Source organism: Nanorana parkeri, unplaced genomic scaffold (assembly GCF_000935625.1).
Source record: "Nanorana parkeri isolate BGI_ZX_2015 unplaced genomic scaffold, ASM93562v1 scaffold950, whole genome shotgun sequence".
NCBI lineage: Eukaryota > Metazoa > Chordata > Amphibia > Anura > Dicroglossidae > Nanorana > Nanorana parkeri.
Genome location: NW_017307218.1, coordinates 351,509 through 370,631, shown reverse-complemented (window position 1 = coordinate 370,631; position 19,123 = coordinate 351,509). Strand labels below are relative to the sequence as shown.

The 19,123-nt window shown below is 43.9% G+C and overlaps 1 protein-coding gene across 1 annotated transcript in view; it reads right to left on the bottom strand.

Annotated features, from left to right (window-relative positions):
• Positions 1-6,325: 6,325 nt before the first annotated feature.
• Positions 6,326-19,123, bottom strand: part of TK2 (thymidine kinase 2, mitochondrial) — a 33,809-nt gene continuing 21,011 nt past the window's right edge. The window contains exons 7-10 of the mRNA XM_018566446.1: positions 14,455-14,543; positions 11,139-11,218; positions 8,121-8,201; positions 6,326-6,441 (exon numbers count right to left, since the gene is read on the bottom strand). Coding sequence (XP_018421948.1) covers positions 6,364-6,441; positions 8,121-8,201; positions 11,139-11,218; positions 14,455-14,543 — 328 coding nt within the window. The 3' untranslated portion in view covers positions 6,326-6,363. The remainder of the gene's footprint in view (positions 6,442-8,120; positions 8,202-11,138; positions 11,219-14,454; positions 14,544-19,123) is intronic.

Below are 19,123 nucleotides of genomic sequence, written 5' to 3'. Positions count from 1 at the left end.
TCCTTTAACACCAGGACAATAAATGAGGATGATGGTGGTTACCAAGACCGGAAGTCACAGGCAGAAAAAAAAAAAAAACTTGACAGTAGTTCCTCCACCCCAAAAAAAACAAATAAAGTAGTTTTGTTACTATATTTTCACCAATGATGATCAGGGGGCTTGGTGTGGTCCCAGTGTGCCAAAGTTCACCCAAGCCCCCGCAACATCGTGACTGATACACCCCCCTTCCCAGCCCAATCAGTTGTGGTAGGGGTAATCCCCAGTCTCACAGCAACACATCACAAAGGGGCGGGGAATGCCCCTGTAGCGGCTGATTCGGCCAGGAGGGAGGGGGTATCAGTCACAGTTTTGCATGGGCTTGGGTGAACTCTGGCAAACAGGGTTTACATCAAGCCTTCATCCATCACTAATCTTCAGCCAGTGTAGTAAATCAGCATCACATCCTGTCCCTGTGATCCCATCAGCAGAACAGAAAGTAAGAAAATCTCCTCCGCAGGGACAAAATCAGCAATAAAATTCTAAGGTACTAACCATTCCCCCACCCTATCACAAACTAACAAAAAATAAAAACATTTGTTTAGATGGAGCTGGGCCTTATACAGTGGCAACAAAAAGTATGTGAACCCCTTGGAATTGACTGGTTTCCTCCATCTCTGTAAAGGTTTAATGGGTGTATTCAATATAGACATGAGAAATTAGAATTGTTTGTGTGTTATCAGCTTAAGCACATTGTGTTTTGTCTATTGTTGTGACTTAGATGAGGATCAGATCACATTTTATGGAAAATTACTGCAGAAAACCAGTTAATCTCAAAGGGTTCACATACTTTTTAATGGAACTGTAGATGTTCCATTTAATTAATTTAATTCTAAAAGTCAATTGGGGAAGGGGAACTGAAAGAAAGAATCTGATTGTCTGCTATATACAAGAACGACACTTGTTCAGCTGCCACTTTGTATGGAGTTACTTAGGATGCAAGTGCCATAGCTAACAACCGTTGATTCGGAGCTGCCTGGATAAACCATAACTAAATACCACTACACATATAACAATGGTTTACTATTTAAGCAAAAGGATAAAAATAATTTAATTTGTAAACAGTAAAAATTAATTAAAAGCATTATTAGAACAAAAAATTGTAAACATAAAATAAAATGGAGTAAATGTAAATAAACTACACACTATATCCATAATTTCATTTCTAGAAGTTACCAGAAGGGATTATTCACACCATCTCCATTGGACTGCGTTGAACGGTACAGTGGTACCTCGGTTCACTAACTTAATTCGTTCCACGATTCTGGTTGTGAACCGAATCAAACTGTGATCAGACCGCAATCTGGACTAGGAGGAAACCACGACCATGTGTCAGTGCAGGAAAGATGGCTGCGGTTGTGTTCGTCACTCGATGTGGAGTTCGCGAACGGAAGCAAAATTTCACCGAACTTCCCGAATTGTTCGCGAACAGAAGCGTTCATGAACCCAACGCTCAGATGAGTCAATTTACTTTATGTCCTATTGTTTCAGTTCACACCTATTGTTGGTGTTCGCTGGAAAAAAAAACCCTCCCAAAAAACTAGGATGAGATTGCAATTGTATGCGTGTTGCGACATGCTACAATGCATCCCAATAGGTTGCGGTGCAGAGTTAAATGCAATTTTTGAAAAAGTAAGCAATAAAATGCTTTGTAACAACGCATCACACCGCCCCTACGCAACGCAAACCGGCTGGAGCGCATTATATAGAGCATAACTAGCGCCAGGTGTGAATTTATTTAGCAATCTGTAAACTTGTACTGCTGAACTGGACCTCAGTAACCATCTCCATGGAACAATCATCAAAACAGCAGAATGACATAACAAACAGCAGCAAAACAGTAAAACAAGGCCTCCGCCCAGATTGCCGTATGACCAGGAACCATTCTTTGGTTAGGACAATAAATGTCAAGACAATCAACCAATCAGCAAGTGCTTTATGAGGATAAGGTTGTTCCTGTCTTAGGCACAGCTGCCCGGAATGTGGTTTTCTTTGCATCTTCACCCAGGCTGTGCCATGAATTAAAGTTTTTTGAAGGACAACGTGCACCTTGTTCAAGAGATAACGTCACTGGAAGCCTGGAAAGCATTTAACTCCCTACATGCATCAGCAAAGTGCATCATGGGGTAAGTTACTAAGACTGGAGGAGCTGTGCATGGAAAATAAATGGCTGTTAGCTTTCATTGGCAAAAAAGGGAACTTTACCCACCAATGTAATGTCTCCTTAGTAAAGTCACATTTACTTTCAAGGCATACCAAGTGTCAAGGTTGTCAATGAGCTTATTTCAACTCTCAACCAAACTTTCAAGTAGACATGTGCATTCGGAAGAACCTACAAAGCAACGAAATTCAGTTGATTCGACGGTTCGTCCAAATACAGAATAACTAATTTTTATATATGCCCGAATGTACTAAAAAGATATTGGGGCATATAAAAATTTGTTATCAGAATGCACGGCCATCTTGAAGGCGGGGTGCATAACATCACATGACGCCATGTCATGGGTGACGTTATTCGCAGAACGAGCGGCGGCCAAATTGGCCACCAGAGTGTTCTGCGCATGCATGCCGCCATTTTTTAGTATATCTTGGTATACGCCAAGATGGCGACACCAACATATTTAGGTGCCGCCATCTTGGTGTATACCAAGATAGACTCCAAAATGGCGGCACGCATGTACAGAACGCGAGTGTGGTTGCTACGGCCGCTGCTCGTTCTGCACTTTCTTTGTGCGGTTTCCGATTTGGAGGCTCGTTGTCTCCGAACCCAAAACAGCATTAAAGTAATTTCCATTGACGAAATTAATTAAAATGTTTTTTCATTTGTTTCGTCCGAAAATATTTTTTTTTGCCCTGCACATGTCTACTTTCAAGCCCTCCAATGGCTGGTATCATAGCTGATCACATGTGCAGCACCACAGCAGCTGCAATCCAACAAGAGGCTAAGATGGCACCTTCCTTGGCTGTACAGGATGGGAGGTTGTAGTTTTGCTTTAACTGAACAAGCTGAATACAGAAGCGGATTTCCATGCACAGCTGCTCCAATTTTAGAAGATTTCCTCCAATGTGTTTTAAAAAGAGCACTGATCCTTGCAGGATTCTTCTGTAAGTCCAGGAAAGGAGGTGGGCCCTTGACACCCTGGGCCCCCAGTAAATGACCAGGGTCATTCAACCCAGAAGAGAAGCAGCTCTGGATCAGTGACTGGGAGATTGCTGGGGGGTTTTACGTCATTTTCAGGCCTAAAATGTGGAATATAACATGGGTGCAAAAATTGAAAAAAGGGCCTCAGTCATGAAGGGGTTAAACGACATGACTAATGAGCAAATACACAAGAGAAGCACCACTCCTTCACGGCTCCGGAAAGGAGTAAGCCAGGTGCTTGCTGCTGGTATCAGGTCCTTGCTCCAATATGAGCCCATACAAACAGAAGAAAAGCTGAGCGCACACCAGATTCCGCTGAAATAGTTCATTGAAACTTGAACCACATCACTGGTGTCCTGACCAAGGTCCACCCCCTGATGACGCATTTTACCCAATCACAGGCTTAGTCTTAGAGATGAAGGTGGGCCAGGCTTGATCTTGATTGGGTGAAGCGTGTCAGAGTGGACCTTGGGCAGAAGTTCCAATAAACTATCCTAGTGGTATCCAGTGTGCGGCCAGCTTTTCTTCTGCTTGTATGGACCTGCCTAATGACACACACACGATGCCTTCTGTGACCTTTAATCATCTTCTGTTCTCCTCTAAATTTAGTCTCACTTTGTTATGTAGACTACTTTTCCTGACTCCATGGCTAATCTCCACCAACCGCCATCCTCCTCATGAGGGTCCTTATTGTCCACTGAGGCACTCTCAGACAGACAGATAGCAGTTGTCAGTGTTTAGCCATTCAGTCTGAAAAATGAAGGCCTTCTTAAAGTGAAACTAAACTGGAAGGAGGCACAGATGAGGCTTTTCTGCTAATAAACGTAAAAGCGCGAATCTCATGGTGTTTGCGCTAGGCAGGACTTTTAAAAGTTAAAAATGGAGTACAGGTTCTCTTCAAAGTAAAAGCAAATACCCCACTTATTCTGACCGGAGACCAGGAAAACCAGGATTACAGGATTTCCCCCGTCATACAGGAGCAGGAAGTCCCTTATAGCTGGCACAAGGTCATCAGGAAATGGTTTCTTCCCTGGCCAGGAGCAGCTTTTGAAGCCAACAGAAGAAACCCCACGGAAACGTGAAGGCCATTTTCGTTATCAGTTAATTAAGAATTAAGCTAAAAAAAACAAAAGCAACAAATATAAAACTAAAGAAATTATCATAAAAATACATCCAACGTGACCTTACTCATAAAAGGGTATGAAGGAGAAGGGTAAAGGTCAAATATAAATATACATCTGAATAATTTACATCCAACAAAGCTTTAGAAGAAGGGAAATACCGTACAAAGAAGAAAAAAAAGGAAATAAATGTAACAATGACATTTGCGTTATATAGAACTATATGAATTAGATTCCTCAAAGCTGAACTCTCGTTAGCTTACCAACAATGGTATATGGGTGCCCCCTGTATATTCAGTATATCATGCTCGTTTAGTCAAGGGGTTTGTAATAGGTAATACACTTTATCTTATTCCATGGTCCTGCAGAATTTCTTTCCGCTGGTTTGGGTATTGACCAGGTCCACATAGCTGAACCTTACCCCAATACAGTACAACCATACCCCAATACAGTACAATGCAGAATTGTTGACCACCGTTGGTCCCGCATGGGACACCATGAGGTCAAGGGCCTTCCTCTATTCCAGAGCGGGAGCAAAAAAAGAGCCCCGGCCATAAGATTGTATTAAATTAATCCACGGTCCTGCAGGGTACCTCCCTGCCAGTTTCAGTATTGACTGGTCCCATGAAGCCGCTCCTCTTGCTAACATCCTCGCATACAATGCATGATCTTCAGCCACCGGTGGTCCTGCATTATATGTGATGAGGTTAAGGGACTGCCTATATTTCAGAGCTGGGACGAAGAAGAGTGCTAGCTGAAGCAGAATTGAGGAAAAGGATACAAATTCATCTCTATTATATTCCCCTAGACTAAACAATTAGATATTGACTATTGGGATGGACACCCAAATTCTGTTTTTGTAAGCTGAGCAGAGTTCAGCTTTAAAATAATAAACTAAAATGGACAATTCTTCCCCAATATTTTTAACTAAGTGGCTGCACATATTACTGGTTTTGTTAGTTCCTTGAGTGCACTGAAGACCCAAAATCAGGGTGCACCAAGTATACAAATTGCAATGAGCTATAATCAGGGCTGTGGAACACAGAGTGCATTGTGCAGGCCCCCACATATCTAGGGAGAGTTGCAACATTGCATTGTGGGAAACTTAGTTTAGGGGCTCCCATCATTCACAAGAGTCTACATTAACCATCTGTATGTTCAGGGAGCCTGATATATGTACCATTTGTATGCAAACACCCTTTAAATATCTCATGACCTTAGCAGATGATATTAATGGAATAAGTTAGAGAGGACTTTCTTACAGAGAAGCAGTCAGTAATGGGCATCTGTAAGAACCTGGATTTCAGAAAAAGGTCTGGCTGTTCTGCACCGGACTGTAGTGCGCTTCATTGAATTCTGGTGGGCAGCAGCACGTGTGTGTCAGAGGTCCATTGGGTTAATGTGTTGGGGTGCAATTAAAAGTGAATGGCCTTGCAATAACCCAAAGCATGTGCATCAGGGGCCCACTGGGTTATGTTGGGGTGCTATTGAAAATCAATGAACCTGCAATGAGCCAAAGCATGTGCATCAGAGGCCCGCTAGGTTATCATGTTGGGGTGCTATTGAAAATTAATGAACCTGTAATGAGCGAAAGCATGTAGCGTGCAATAACACACACAATACCATAATACACCCCACTGGAGAGTTGGGTCCCCAAGCCTTAGTTATATGACAATTTTATTTTATTGTCTGGTATCATAGTCAAATTTCAGATTACTACAAAGGCACATTGGTGACTGGTTCTCTGTAACTTGTCTATATACAAGTTGGTTCACTGAAAGCAAGTCCGCCTCTAAATACTTGGCCCCTACATGCTGATCCTACTTGTTTTCCCCACAAAGGTTGCATGTATACCACAGAGGCAGCCATCTTGTGAAATAAAAAATGTACACCCTGTTAATATAGAAGAGAAATCACCAACGGCATGCTCAGCAAACGTTGGTTTGGTGCATCAAATGGCTGCCCGCACAAAGAGAAGCAAAGTCTACTTTGAGCGGATATCACTATTGGTCTTTAGATCTCATTATTGGTCTTTGGAATGTTCCAGGTGATAATGCGATTGTGTCAAGCAAACAGGATTCTGCTGCGGTTCTCTTCATAGTGCCGAGCCATCTCTTCCATGTTCTTGTCCGCATCGATCACCTGCGAAAAGAGAATCCAAACTGAGTAGGTCTTCCAGGCCATGGGATTCCATGATGTGGATCATGCACAGACCTAAGGACTCAACCCCTGCCCTAGGTACCACCACCTGGTGCTTAAACAGTTAATCACCAACGAAGTACACTAACTATAAGGAAACACAGCACTCCTGTGTCACTTGAAGATCGGTGAGTAATCTTTAATTCACCAATCAGCATATAGCATGCGTCTCAGATAAAATTATACTTGCGCTTGATCATAGAGCATAATGGATATACATTTTAAGTCTCCATTCTTCGTACCTGCATATTTGTGCCTACGTGGGGAGGAAGTGGAGCTCTGCGAGCATCAGCTGCCACGTAAAAAAAAATAGGGATGCACCGATACCACTTTTTTAAGACCGAGTACCGATACTTTTGATCAAGTACTCGCAGATACCAATTACCGATACTTTTTCTTAAAGGGACAGGTCACATTTTTTCTAAAGCAATACAAAGTAATGCTTTAAGGTCACTTTCTTAATATTATGATTCATGAGGTGACGAGGGAGCATGACGCCGGCTTCCCTGCCAATCAGAATGTTGGGCGCTGCGTCATTACACGGCGCCCGGCTTCCGGATTTGATAGCTTCTTGACCAATCGGGAAGCCGGGCAGCGCGTCATTGCACACGCTTCCTGATTGGCCGGGAAGTCGGCTCCATGCTCTCTCATCACAAGTGACGAGCATGGAGCAGTTTCCTGGCCAATCAGGAAACCGGGCAGCGTGTAAGTGCTGCCCGGCTTCCTGATACAGGAAGTACTCGTGCTAGGTATCGGAGCATTTGGGCGAGTACGAGTACTCACCCAAATACTCGGTATCGGCACCGATACTAGTATCGGTATCGGTGCATCCCTAAAAAAACAATAGTGATTGCCTAGGAAAATCCATCCTGACCAATCGTTTCCCTGAGCAAGCTCTTGCAGGAGAAATCAGGGAAAGCCTTCAGGCCTAAACGTGTTCCTCGAACCAACCATGAACGGCTACACTGGCAGACCATTCTCTACTGCAAGGGTTCTTAACCAATGATAGCCATATACCCAACCAAATGAAGGGGGGGATGGGACTGGATCTCTGAATAATACTTAAAAAAACTTCTCTGACTTGAAATCAAGGTGGAGGAATGTATTTGATGTGTCAGATGACATGTGAGTAACAATGTCAGTAACTAGACCTCAATCCCATGTGTTGATTGCACAAAACAGCAGTAATGTCAATAGTTGGATTCCCCTGCCCTTAGTTAAAAAGGCCACCTTAAGAAGAATGGAGAGGAAAACAAAAATAAGACATGCAAAAAATAAAAAGCCGGCAATTATCTAGAAGTATCTGCTTGTAGATTGTCATCACTAAACATTTCTAAGGTGCCTTTGCTGTCATTTTTTAGATAACGGTGAAGTTCCTCTTTCCTAGGACTGACAATGATGATGTTTACTGCAGTTTGGTAAAGAGGGGATGGGGACATATAGGGCAAACCATTGGGGTCTAAAATGTTAAAAAGGTTAAGAACTCCTCATCTAATCTCTGTATGCGCTTTGCTGAAGTAAAGCCCTTTCAAGCCTTGTTCTCTCTTGAGCTGAATAAATGGAGGGACACCTCATGAAGTGGTAATTGGCGCAATAAATAGTTGTACATGTACAATACTTACAAGGACCTGAGCAGGCACAGGATAAGAGGTCTGCTTAATGAGCCACTCTTCATAAAGACTGTGAATGGCGTACAGATATTCCTGCAAAAAAAAAACATGACGCGTTTTGTCCTTGGGGAACAGAGTCGGGAACTACATCGTTCACATCCATATTTAAGAACAAGTGTCGTGACAAGGCCACTCTTCTCTTAACATCCTATTGCTCACCTCGGCGACCAAACAAAGCTTGTGCTGACCCCTTGCCAAGTTTTCTGCTGATCCTCATTAGCTACGCTTGCCATTTCTTTATTAACTGCAACAGCAAATGTCAGTCGGTTGCTGTAATTGCACTTATACAACTACCTGGCTCTATTACTCTTCTCCATAGAGTGTCTGACCCTAGTCATTCAAAGCAGTGCCCTTTGAGATAAGTGAACCATTAACCACTGCGGTATGAAGAGACGGCTCTCTGAGAACCTTGAATAACAGCTGCATTTATTTAACACCGTACAAAGAAGGTTTTTCTCTGTACCTTCAATATCAAGTATTCTAAAAGGGTAAAACTGATAGACTGGAAATGGTATAGAAGAAAACAAAATGGCAGCCAAAGCCAAATTAGCAATGAAACATACTACTACTATATGGCCAGACGTTCGTGGACACCTGACCATCACACCTATATGAGTTGTTGGACATCCCATTCCAAAACTATGGCCATTATTAGGACTTTCCACATGGTTTTGGAGTATGTCCGAGTATGTCTGTGGGAATCTGAGCCTATTAGACCAAATGAGCATTTGTGAGGCCAGGTACTGATGTCAGATGAGAAGACCTGGCTTACGGTTGGTGTTCCAAATAATTACAAAGGGATCTGCGTGGCTGAGGTCAGGGCTCTATGGCTCTATGCAGTCCACTCAATGTCCTCCACACCAAACTCATTAAACCATGTCTTTATGGAGCTGGCTTTGTACATAGAGGCAGTCATGCTGGAACAGAACATGGTCTTCCTCAAACTGTTACCATAAGGTTGGAAGTGCACAATTATCTAAAATGCCTTTGTATGCTGTAGTGTTAAAATTACCTTTCACTGGAAACACCTGAACCTATAAGCTGGAGGAGTGTCCACATACTTTTGGCCATATAGTGCATGTGTGATAGTCTGGTGGCATCAAATGTTTGGCCATATAGTGTATGTGTGATAGTCTGGTGGCATTATATGTTTGGCCACATAGTGCTATGCTTCTCTGCCACTCATCCTCCCATACCTAAACAGACCTAATGAGGATTTTATGCAAGTGGCTTACCTTTAGGGTTCATGCACGTGGGCGCACTGGGGCATAAAATTATGTGCGTGGCTATATGCCGGTACATGCATAAACCCGCGTATGGCATACAGACTTGCTCCCCAAACACAGAAAACTAAACAGGGGTTTACACAAGTCCTGGTGTATACCTGCGCACAGTCATTCATGTCTATGTGTGGCTGCATGCATCAGCTGGGCTTCCCGGGCATGGGAAAAAAAGTCTGGATTTTACATTGTATGCCCCAGTGCACCCGTGTACATGAGCCCTTAGACCTCAGACATACGAATTGTTTAATTATAGTTTGCAGTCACTAGTCTGAAGGACTTCGGATTCCATAAGCATTTACTAAACATATGACAAGCTTCAATCAGCTTTACTACAGTGCCCTATAACCACCCTCCAACCCCAGTCTTCCGATGCTGAATACAGATGTTTAAGAGGATCTACCATTACCCTGTTTAACCCCTTTTCATGAACCGAAGTCATTAGTGGCTAGATGTCCAGGTACTATGACCAATTTGCCTACTTAAATCGTTTTAAGGACATGGAAGGCTTTTAATTGGTATACTTTTTATAAAATACCCTGCTTGTTTGGTTCATTATAAGCTAACAAATGAGTCAAAAGTCATTATAAATAAATGCATTGGTTTTATAAAAACATTTTTACAACATATTGCAAAGTGACAGCTGCGGCCTGTGTGCTTCAGCCGTCACTGTGCTTTTCCCCTGTACGGCACAAGCCAACTAGGTTCGTTTGGAAACAAACCTCCTGTGAGCACCACAATTGGCTGTTATGGTGATCACATGATCATGAACTATACTGATTAGTTACCGATTATTGGTGCAGGCCAGCAGCTGTCAGTGACTGCGTGGTCTTAGGCCCCATTCACACTGAGCGACATGAAAATCGTGCGATTTTGAGCGATATTGCGCGACGAGCGATATTGAGCGACGTGTCGCGCGACATCTTCCTATTGGGCTGTATGCAATCAGGAGCAATATCGCTCGAAAAAAGGGTCACGTAGGAGCGACAAGCTACCATCGACGAGCTACAAGCGATATTGAGCGATGAGATGTGAACAGCTCCATTGAAATGGATTGGAGAAGCTACATAGAGCGATATCGCGTGGAAATACGAGCGATATCGCTGCAAAAATCGCTCGATAAATCGCTCAGTGTGAATGGGGCCTTAGAGCTAGAAGCGCGCATAGGAACACACCCCTAGTTCTACAAAACAAACATATTTTTATGTTCTATCTGCACAGGGCACCATGCCATAGTAACAGAAACATGGATTTGGCGATTGCAGACATCTTCAAAAAATGATTGGTGCCTGGCTGACCTGCTGACTTTAACGAGTCCTGAGTCACTGACCAGGAACAAGTATGCAAATAAAGAGACTTGCCTTCAATGGCTGCAGGCATGTTTTGCATGTCAGTGGCTCCGAAACTACTGGCCAGACAACTAGCACCTTCAAAAGGTAGCCACCACAATAATCTTGACATGTAACCAATTGATTCACGTGTTGTGATTTAAATGACAGGTCCACTTTAACTGAATGGCAGGCTCTAGCTCTGAACCAGTATTTTGTGTTCGGAGCAGAATTCCAGATTTCTCATTTGATGGGTTGCGACGTTCTCCTCATTCACCTGAATGGATTAAAAAGGTCATCGTACGCTGATGCTGATAGGAAGACAGGGTGATGGAAACCTTTAACCGATCATGTGACCTTACCAGCGGTATCACCCGCTCCTCTTCTCTGCACCTCATTTTTAACCTTTGGTAACAGGTTTCCGGGGACGTCTGCAGATACACTGTTCGGGGAAAACACATGTGCTTTATTAATTATTTATAGCTGCGAGCTGTCACATTGTACGGCAGTGAACAATGAGTGTGTATTTACTGCCAGAGATCCTCCCAGTGGACCGCTACCCCAGCTGCACAGGAAACACAAAATCAATATTCTTTACTGGCAGCAGCAATGTGCTAGGTGCGGGAGAGGTCTACAGCTAGAACAGCGACTGCTTAAAGAGAACCCGTCCTCCATTGTATCTAAAAGCAGCAATCTGCTAGGTGCGGGAGAGGTCTACAGTAGGGCTGCAACAACTAATCGACATAATCGATTATTGAAAAAGTTTTTAAAGAGAACCTGTCCTCCATTGTATCTAAAAGCAGCAATCAGCTAGGTGCAAGAGAGGTCTACCGATGGGAAGCAACCATTATACACACATATACATATTCACTCCCTTGTAACATTTCACGCTTTCTTCTCATAGAATATTAAAGCAGAACTCCGGAGAAAAAAAAATATCCTCAACTCTTGTAGTGGTTCTACCCCTGCACTGCAAGGCATCATTGTTCATTTTTGTCTAGGTTAAAGTTATGCTTTAACCTAGACTTTTTTAGTAGAGACTGGGAATCCCATTTGCCCAAAGTCCAGGCAGTGTTAGACTCCCTGTGATCTTAGACTGCTGCAGCGGCCCAAGGTACAGTGAGTCATCACATTCTATACACTGTGTGTAGGATGTGAGGACACCATGGCACCATTGCTCCAGAGGAGGGGGAGACAGGCTGGAGGGAGCAAGTTTTGGGCTAGTATAACTTTCTTATTCTCCTCCCTAGACCAAAATTAGCAATTAACCCTTGCAGCGCAGGGGGCAGCTCCACTGCAAGCGTTAAGAAAGGTTTTTCCCTGGTGTGCTGCTTTGAAGCGGACCTTTACCCACATCTTTAAAATACCAACAAAAACACCGACAGTGGCCATGTTTACCAAGGGCAGATTACTAGCTCTCCTATTACTTCCTGGGTTTCTGGCACATGTGACTATGACATGTGACCATGCACATCATCTCAGGGGAGAAATTGTCTTTCCCTGAGATCTCATGAGATTACAGATGAGATTTCCCAGCAATGCTCTGCTGATAACAAGGCAATCCCAGTGTGCATTGCTTTGCCAAACTGAAGTCCTGTTGCCCTTTCAAAGCAGGAAGTGAATGCTCTGCAAGTGGAAGTATTTCACAATCTCAGCATTTTACACCTGACATGTCTGTGTTATCATTAATCATCATACACAGAGGGATGAATTGGTAGAATTTGATTTTTGAGTGTAAAAGGTCCGCTTTAAATCACAATGGATTAAATTTTTCCCCCCACTGATCAACGAGAAGAGAAGACATATGTAATATTAGAAAATAAAGGAAAATAATATTTTAATAACCAACATAATAAAAAATATCTCCTGGGCGGCACACACGTCTGATGAGAGCTTCTGGGATATTTACCGTCCATCTCTATTAATGTTTTTCTACAATGATGTCACACTATGAGCCCAATTTCCACAAGGATAAGGATCTTTATTTTCAGCCACGTGACCGTCAGCGTTAAACCTGGAAGCGACGCGTCACATAAGGATCCTTATCTCGGTGTGTTGTCTTAGTGAATGGAGCCTGGTATATAGATCTTTGTTCTTTGTCTCACTTCGGTTGTTCGGAGATGTATACATGGAGGAGATTGACAGGTGCCGTGACATCTGCCAATGCTCCAAAGCTCCTCTGTGCCTCCAGGGCCCGCCGCAATCTTCTCTCCCATCCAGCTGATGGATGAACGTGGAACACGCGCCGTGAAATGTTCGTTCCAATTTCTCTAAAGCCGCCATACAGGCAGAATATATCACAATTAATGTTTTTAACTAAGCAGAGTGGGCAGCGCAGATAATGGGTACAATTGTTTAATGTAGAAGTCTGTGTTCAGGAAAAGCGGATTGGAGGAAAATGGTAGGGCTGGCAGCAGGGATCTCTCTTTTTTTTAAATAGTTGCTTGTATGTTATGTTGATATAATGGCATTCTGGGACACTGACACAGATCATGTATGAAGATCTCGAGCTCAGATGTTCCTGACTTGTCAATGGGCTTCACTGGATTCTTGCTTATTCGGGGTCGTTTTGGCTAGGGAGCTAAAACTACAAAGTTATACTAAGCCGAACCATGATCCCGGCTTGTTCTTAGACCAGGCCCTTCAGCCTCATTACCCCTCCACTCCAGCGGTATAAGGTCCTGCGAGTCACCAGGTCCAATACAGGGTATGTGACGTGAGGATGCTGAGGAACATTTGATCATTGGAGTGCAGGAGGAGACAGGCTGGAGTGAAAGGCGTAAGAGCAAGACATGATCACGGTCCGGGCGGTTATAACTGTTTAGCTCCCTAGACAAAATGAGCACTTAACCCTTGCAGTGCAGGCGTAGCCCCATTGCAAGGGTTAAGATTAGGGGTGCACCGATAATCGATACTAGTATCAGTGCCGATACCAAGTATTTGGCCGACTACTCGCCCATATTGCTCCGATACCTTCCCCGATACCAGAACTTAGCTTGAAATAGCCGGGAAGCCGGCTCCATGCTGATTGGCCGGGAAGCTGGCTTCCCAGCTAATCAGGAAGCCGGGCGACAGGTAATTACTTGAAGGTAATGACCTGCCCCCCGGCTTCCTGATTGGCCAGGTACTTCCGCCATGCCAGCAGAAGTACTGGTACTCGGTATTGGTGAGTAGCAAAACATAAATATTGGTACTCATAGTCAATACAGAAAAAACGGTATCGGTGCATCCCTAGTTCAGATTTGATTTGTCAGAAGTGCTGCTTTATAAAGCGTTTGCCTAGAATATAACTGGGTGAACGATGTTTGCAAGGCATTACTGCCACTAGATGGAGCTAAAGAGCATAGGAAGTTCCTATTCCCAACAGCTCCAATTCCCAATGCCCTGCGAATGGCATTTGCCCAGGACTAGACTGGGCGAATGCTTTATAAATCAGCCCTGAAGGGTTACTGCAAGGTCCACTTTAGGCGTGATGGCTTCCAACTGCTTTAAGTAGCCAGGAGGCCCATGAAATGTTGGCTTGTTTACAGAAGTTTCTGCAGCAACCTGTCCCTGCTCAGCTACCCATGTTCCATAAAGGATTTCCTGCTCAAAGGACTTGACGCAAAAACACACAGAAATCTTATTTGCATTCTATATACAGTATAAATATACAATGTGGAGAATTTCAGGGCTTACCTATGAGGTCTACGGAGAGGTCAATGTTCTTTATGATCCAGTTAAACCACTCCGTTAAAACCACATAATCCACTTCAGGCATCTTCCCGCTGCAGAATACACAAGGGGCAGACAAGTTAATGGAGATGTCACAGTGTGAGAGGCCTCAGTAAGACCAGGGATTACGTTTAACCAAAAAGGCCACGTTATCAGAGTGCTGGAGACTGACAGCCAATGTATCACTGCGGCAGCCTAATACATTCTCTGTGGGGTACTCAGGAAAGAGATTTCTGATTACCAGGACGGGAGGAGGAGGCGGCTTAGCAAAGACACATATACAAGATGACCGGCTGGTTGAAGCAAACCTGTCTCCAATTTAACCAAGATCAAGTATGATGATCATGAGTTCTGATGTTCCCAACTTTTCTTTTGGCTTCATGCTTATTCTGGGTCAGTAATCTAGAGTTTTCAGTACTCTAGAGCTCCAACTAATGATTCATTTCATAATCGATAAGTTGGCCGGTTATTTTTTCTATTAAATCGGATGAAAAAAAATCTAAATAAATATCATCCTTAATTTAAAATAAAAAAAGCGATCACACTGCGGGTGGGAGGCGCATTTGGGGTGCCATTGAAATAATGGCAGGGCAACACACCTAGAGATACACGCACTTTAATAATTGTATTGTAAGCACATGGCGCTTGAAGAGCTTTAGCCAGGGAATGACAGCTGCCAGTGGCAAGATTCCACAGATGGCAGCTGAATGTAAATACAGCATAAACAGTTCCTATTCTCAACAGCTCCATCTCCATCTGGTGCAATGGTCAGCCTGCTATTGGCCATTTCAAATTGCAATAGCAGGCTGGCTACTGCACCCGCCCACTGCTTGCTGTGCCCCCCCTCCCAGTGTGGAGGAGAGAGCTAGGGGAACCAACCAACTAATCGATAATGAGAATAGTTATCAACTATTCTCATTATCGATTAGTTGGTTGCAGCCCTACAGTATTCCCCATGACAATGCCTTCATCTGGTTTTCTCTTCAGAAGGATGGTGTCATCTTTGCTCAGGCATCATCCATCGAAAGCATCTACTGACCCTGGATGATGACTGCATGTATGACTATACACTCACTGTTTCAGATAGAGGAGGAAAGGGTTAGATGCCGTATGTAGTTTTTATTTCTGTCTATGTTACTACTGGGATGATTTACTGTCTCTATTTATCCTGGTTACCATTTTCACAGAGACTGAAAGGAATGAGATAAATCCAAAATTTTACAATTGTCACCAAAACAAGAGGTGAGGCGAAATCTTCTAACACGGACAAACTTGGACACCAGGGGAGCTCCTCTCCCTTCCAGTTGTGTCCCTGAGACAAGAAATGAAGGGAAAGGTCCCCAACAGGGCAGAGTCCAATAAATACATAAAACTGAAAGGGTTTTAAAGCTGGCCATAGCTAGTAGATTTCCGAATGTATGTTCGTATGATTTTGACATTCAATTTTGCAATGAATGGAGTTTCCCAAACGAAAATCACAGTCTCAGATTTCCATCCTGCTCCTCTGACTTTTTTTCATCACCAGTCAAAAATCGATTGTCGATTTTTAGAAAACTAATAGAAAGTCGAACAAAAGATCTTTCATAGAAAAATTCTTTTGAAAGTCTAAGCAGTGTATTTAACTCGTACCTACTTTAAAAAAAAAATAATATAGCTATACCTACACTTAAGCTCCATAAAAAGTTTAAGGAGAGGTAAATAAAAGAGGCCTAGAGATGCATGAATGCGTTTCTCTACCTTCAGGACAAGCAAGGGTGTCAGACCCTATGGTGCCAACTTATGCAGATGGTTTCCAACCCTAAAGGCAGAGCTCCAGCACGCAACTCCTATTAGCCTATACAGAGAGGTGCACATTAGCCTACACACAAAAAAAACAATGTGGATTATTTGTTTTCATGTCGTCACATCCACTTCACATCAGAAGTCCCACCTTCACTTTAAAAGCTCCCCTCTTTACATCAGAAGCTCCCTTCATGTTAGGAGCCTTGCCTGGACATTGGAAGCCAGCTTCACAACAGAAGCCCCGCCCTAACATCAGAAGACCTGCCTTGACATCAAGAACCCCCCTCCCCCCTTCATATCAGAATACCCTCCTTGATATCAGAAGCTCCGCCTTTACGGCAGAAGACCTGCCTTAATATATCAGGAGCCCCCTTCCTATCAGAAGACCTGTCTTGATATCACAAGCTCCGCCGTCACATCAGAAGAGCCACCTTGATATCAGAAGCTCCACCTTCATATTAGAAGACCCACTTTGATATCAGGAGCCCCCCTTCACATCAGAAGAGCCACCTTGATATCAGGAGCCCCCTTTCACATCAGAAGAGCCACCTTGATATCAGGAGCCCCCTTCACATCAGAATACCCCCTTCACCGAACATTTGAAGGCACCTCTGACAAAGCCAGAAGGCACCCTGGTTCAGAAAGGCTATTCTAGAGCTCCAACTTCTGAGCTGGAAGTCGATATTTGCATACTGAGCACCCTAGGAGCACTTAAAGATGGAGAAGTAGATTAAGGCATCTCTGGGTGCTTTTGTTTTCTGAAAATAAAGCCTCTAAAAATGGAGAATTGAAAACTTTGGCCAGACAGAAGACAATCGTGTATTATTTCCAAAGCTTCCAACAGGATATTACAGCATTTGGGGTTAACGCAAGAGCATCTGTACGTTGGGGTGGGCTTTAACGAAGCAGAAAGAATATGACTAAGTGCCTATTAACCAGGACACTTTGTTTTCATAGACTTAGTTCCTCATCCTTGCTGAGAACTTGGCAGGTGGCTTACCAGTAAATATTGACTCTGCAGAAAGTGTCACAGGCGGCCGAGCGCTGCGGGAGGAGAGCGCTGTGAGCGGCTGACGTCTCTCCTCCCACACCGCTCAGCCTCCTGTCACAGTACGGCAGAGCGGTGTGTGGGCGGTGACAGCCAGTGCGGTCATAGGAGGGTGAGCTCTCCTCCCCGCACCGCTCGCTCAGCCTCCTGTGACAGCTGTCAGGAAGGAGAGCCAATGCAAACACTCAGCGATCGCTGAGTGTTTGTACATAACTGAGGACAGAGCATGGTTACTATATCCTCAATTATGAATGAATGGGAAGTGAACTACATCACCTCCTGCTCATTCATGATTGTGGTTATAGTAAACACGCTCTGTCCTCATGTTATCAATGAACAGGAACACTCAGTATGGAGGCTGAGCCACCTACCTCTATACTGAGGGGCATGTGCTGCAGAAAAAGTGATGGAGGACTTTGTGTCCTCAATTCTCTTTTTCTATTTTAACCCCTTCGTGACTGACGACGTACAGTGTACGTCGCCAGCATCGGGGCTGTTTAAACAGACTCCCGGTGACTTTTGCCGCCGGGAGTCTGTTTAAACTTGTAGAGCCGACTGTCGGCTTTACAACAGAAGCGATCCTGGCGATTTTATTTCGGTTTTGACATTTCCATTTCGGTGCACCTCTAGTTTTGATAAATCTGCAAATAGGGATGCACCGAAACATATCATCCGAAAATTGTATTTTTGGCAGCACAGGCACAGGGCATGAAAGATCTTTTGTTCGACTTTCTATTAGTTGATGATGTCAAATCGACAATCGATTTTTGACTGGTGATGAAAAAAAGTCAGAGGAGCAGGATGGAAATCTGAGACTGATTTTCGTTTGGGAAACTCCATTCATTGCAAAATTGAATGTCAAAATCATACGAACATACATGGCCAGCTTTAAAGCATACGAACATACATGGCCAGCTTTAAAACCCTTTCAGTTTTATGTATTTATTGGACTCTGCCCTGTTGGGGACCTTTCCCTTCATTTCTTGTCTCAGGGACACAACTGGAAGGGAGAGGAGCTCCCCTGGTGTCCAAGTTTGTCCGTGTTAGAAGATTTCGCCTCACCTCTTGTTTTGGTGACAATTGTAAAATTATGGATTTATTTTTTGTGCTGCATGCCTGGTTTCTCTCCTCCCCGCTGGGCGCTGCTCTGTGTCCCCCTCTGACACAGCGCAGCGTCCAGCGGGGAGGAGAGAAACGGTTAAAGGAGGCCAAGCGGTGCGGGGGAAAAAGAGCGATGTGAGCGTTCGCCAGCTCACAGGAGGCCGGGCAATCCTCCCGCAATGCCCGGCTCAGCCTCCTGTGACAGATCAGGAGATCGGTGTGTGGGTGGAGACAGCCATCACAGGAGGTGGGGCCGGCAGTGCAAGGAAGGAGTCTGCTGTCAGAGGAGATCGAGCTCTCCTTCCCGCACCACTCGCTCAGCCTCCTGTTACGGCTGTCAGGATGGAGAGCGGGTACAAGCACTCAGTGATCGCTGAGTGTTTGTAAATAATGGGAGGACAGAGTATGTTTACTGTGTCCCCAATTATGAATGAATTTCCCATCCCCATTTCCCATGAGCGACATCACTTCCTGTTCATTCATGATTGTAGTTATAGTAAAACACACCATCTCCTCAAGTTATAAATGAACAGGAACACTCAGTATAGATGATTCCTGTTCATTTATAAACAGGGGGTGCAGAAAAAGAGATTGAGGAATCTCTTTTTCTATTTTAAAAAGGGAAATATCAGGGATCTGTTTAGACCCCCAATATTTCCCCAGAGCCCTCGACAGTAAAAGTAAAAAAAATAAAAATATTTA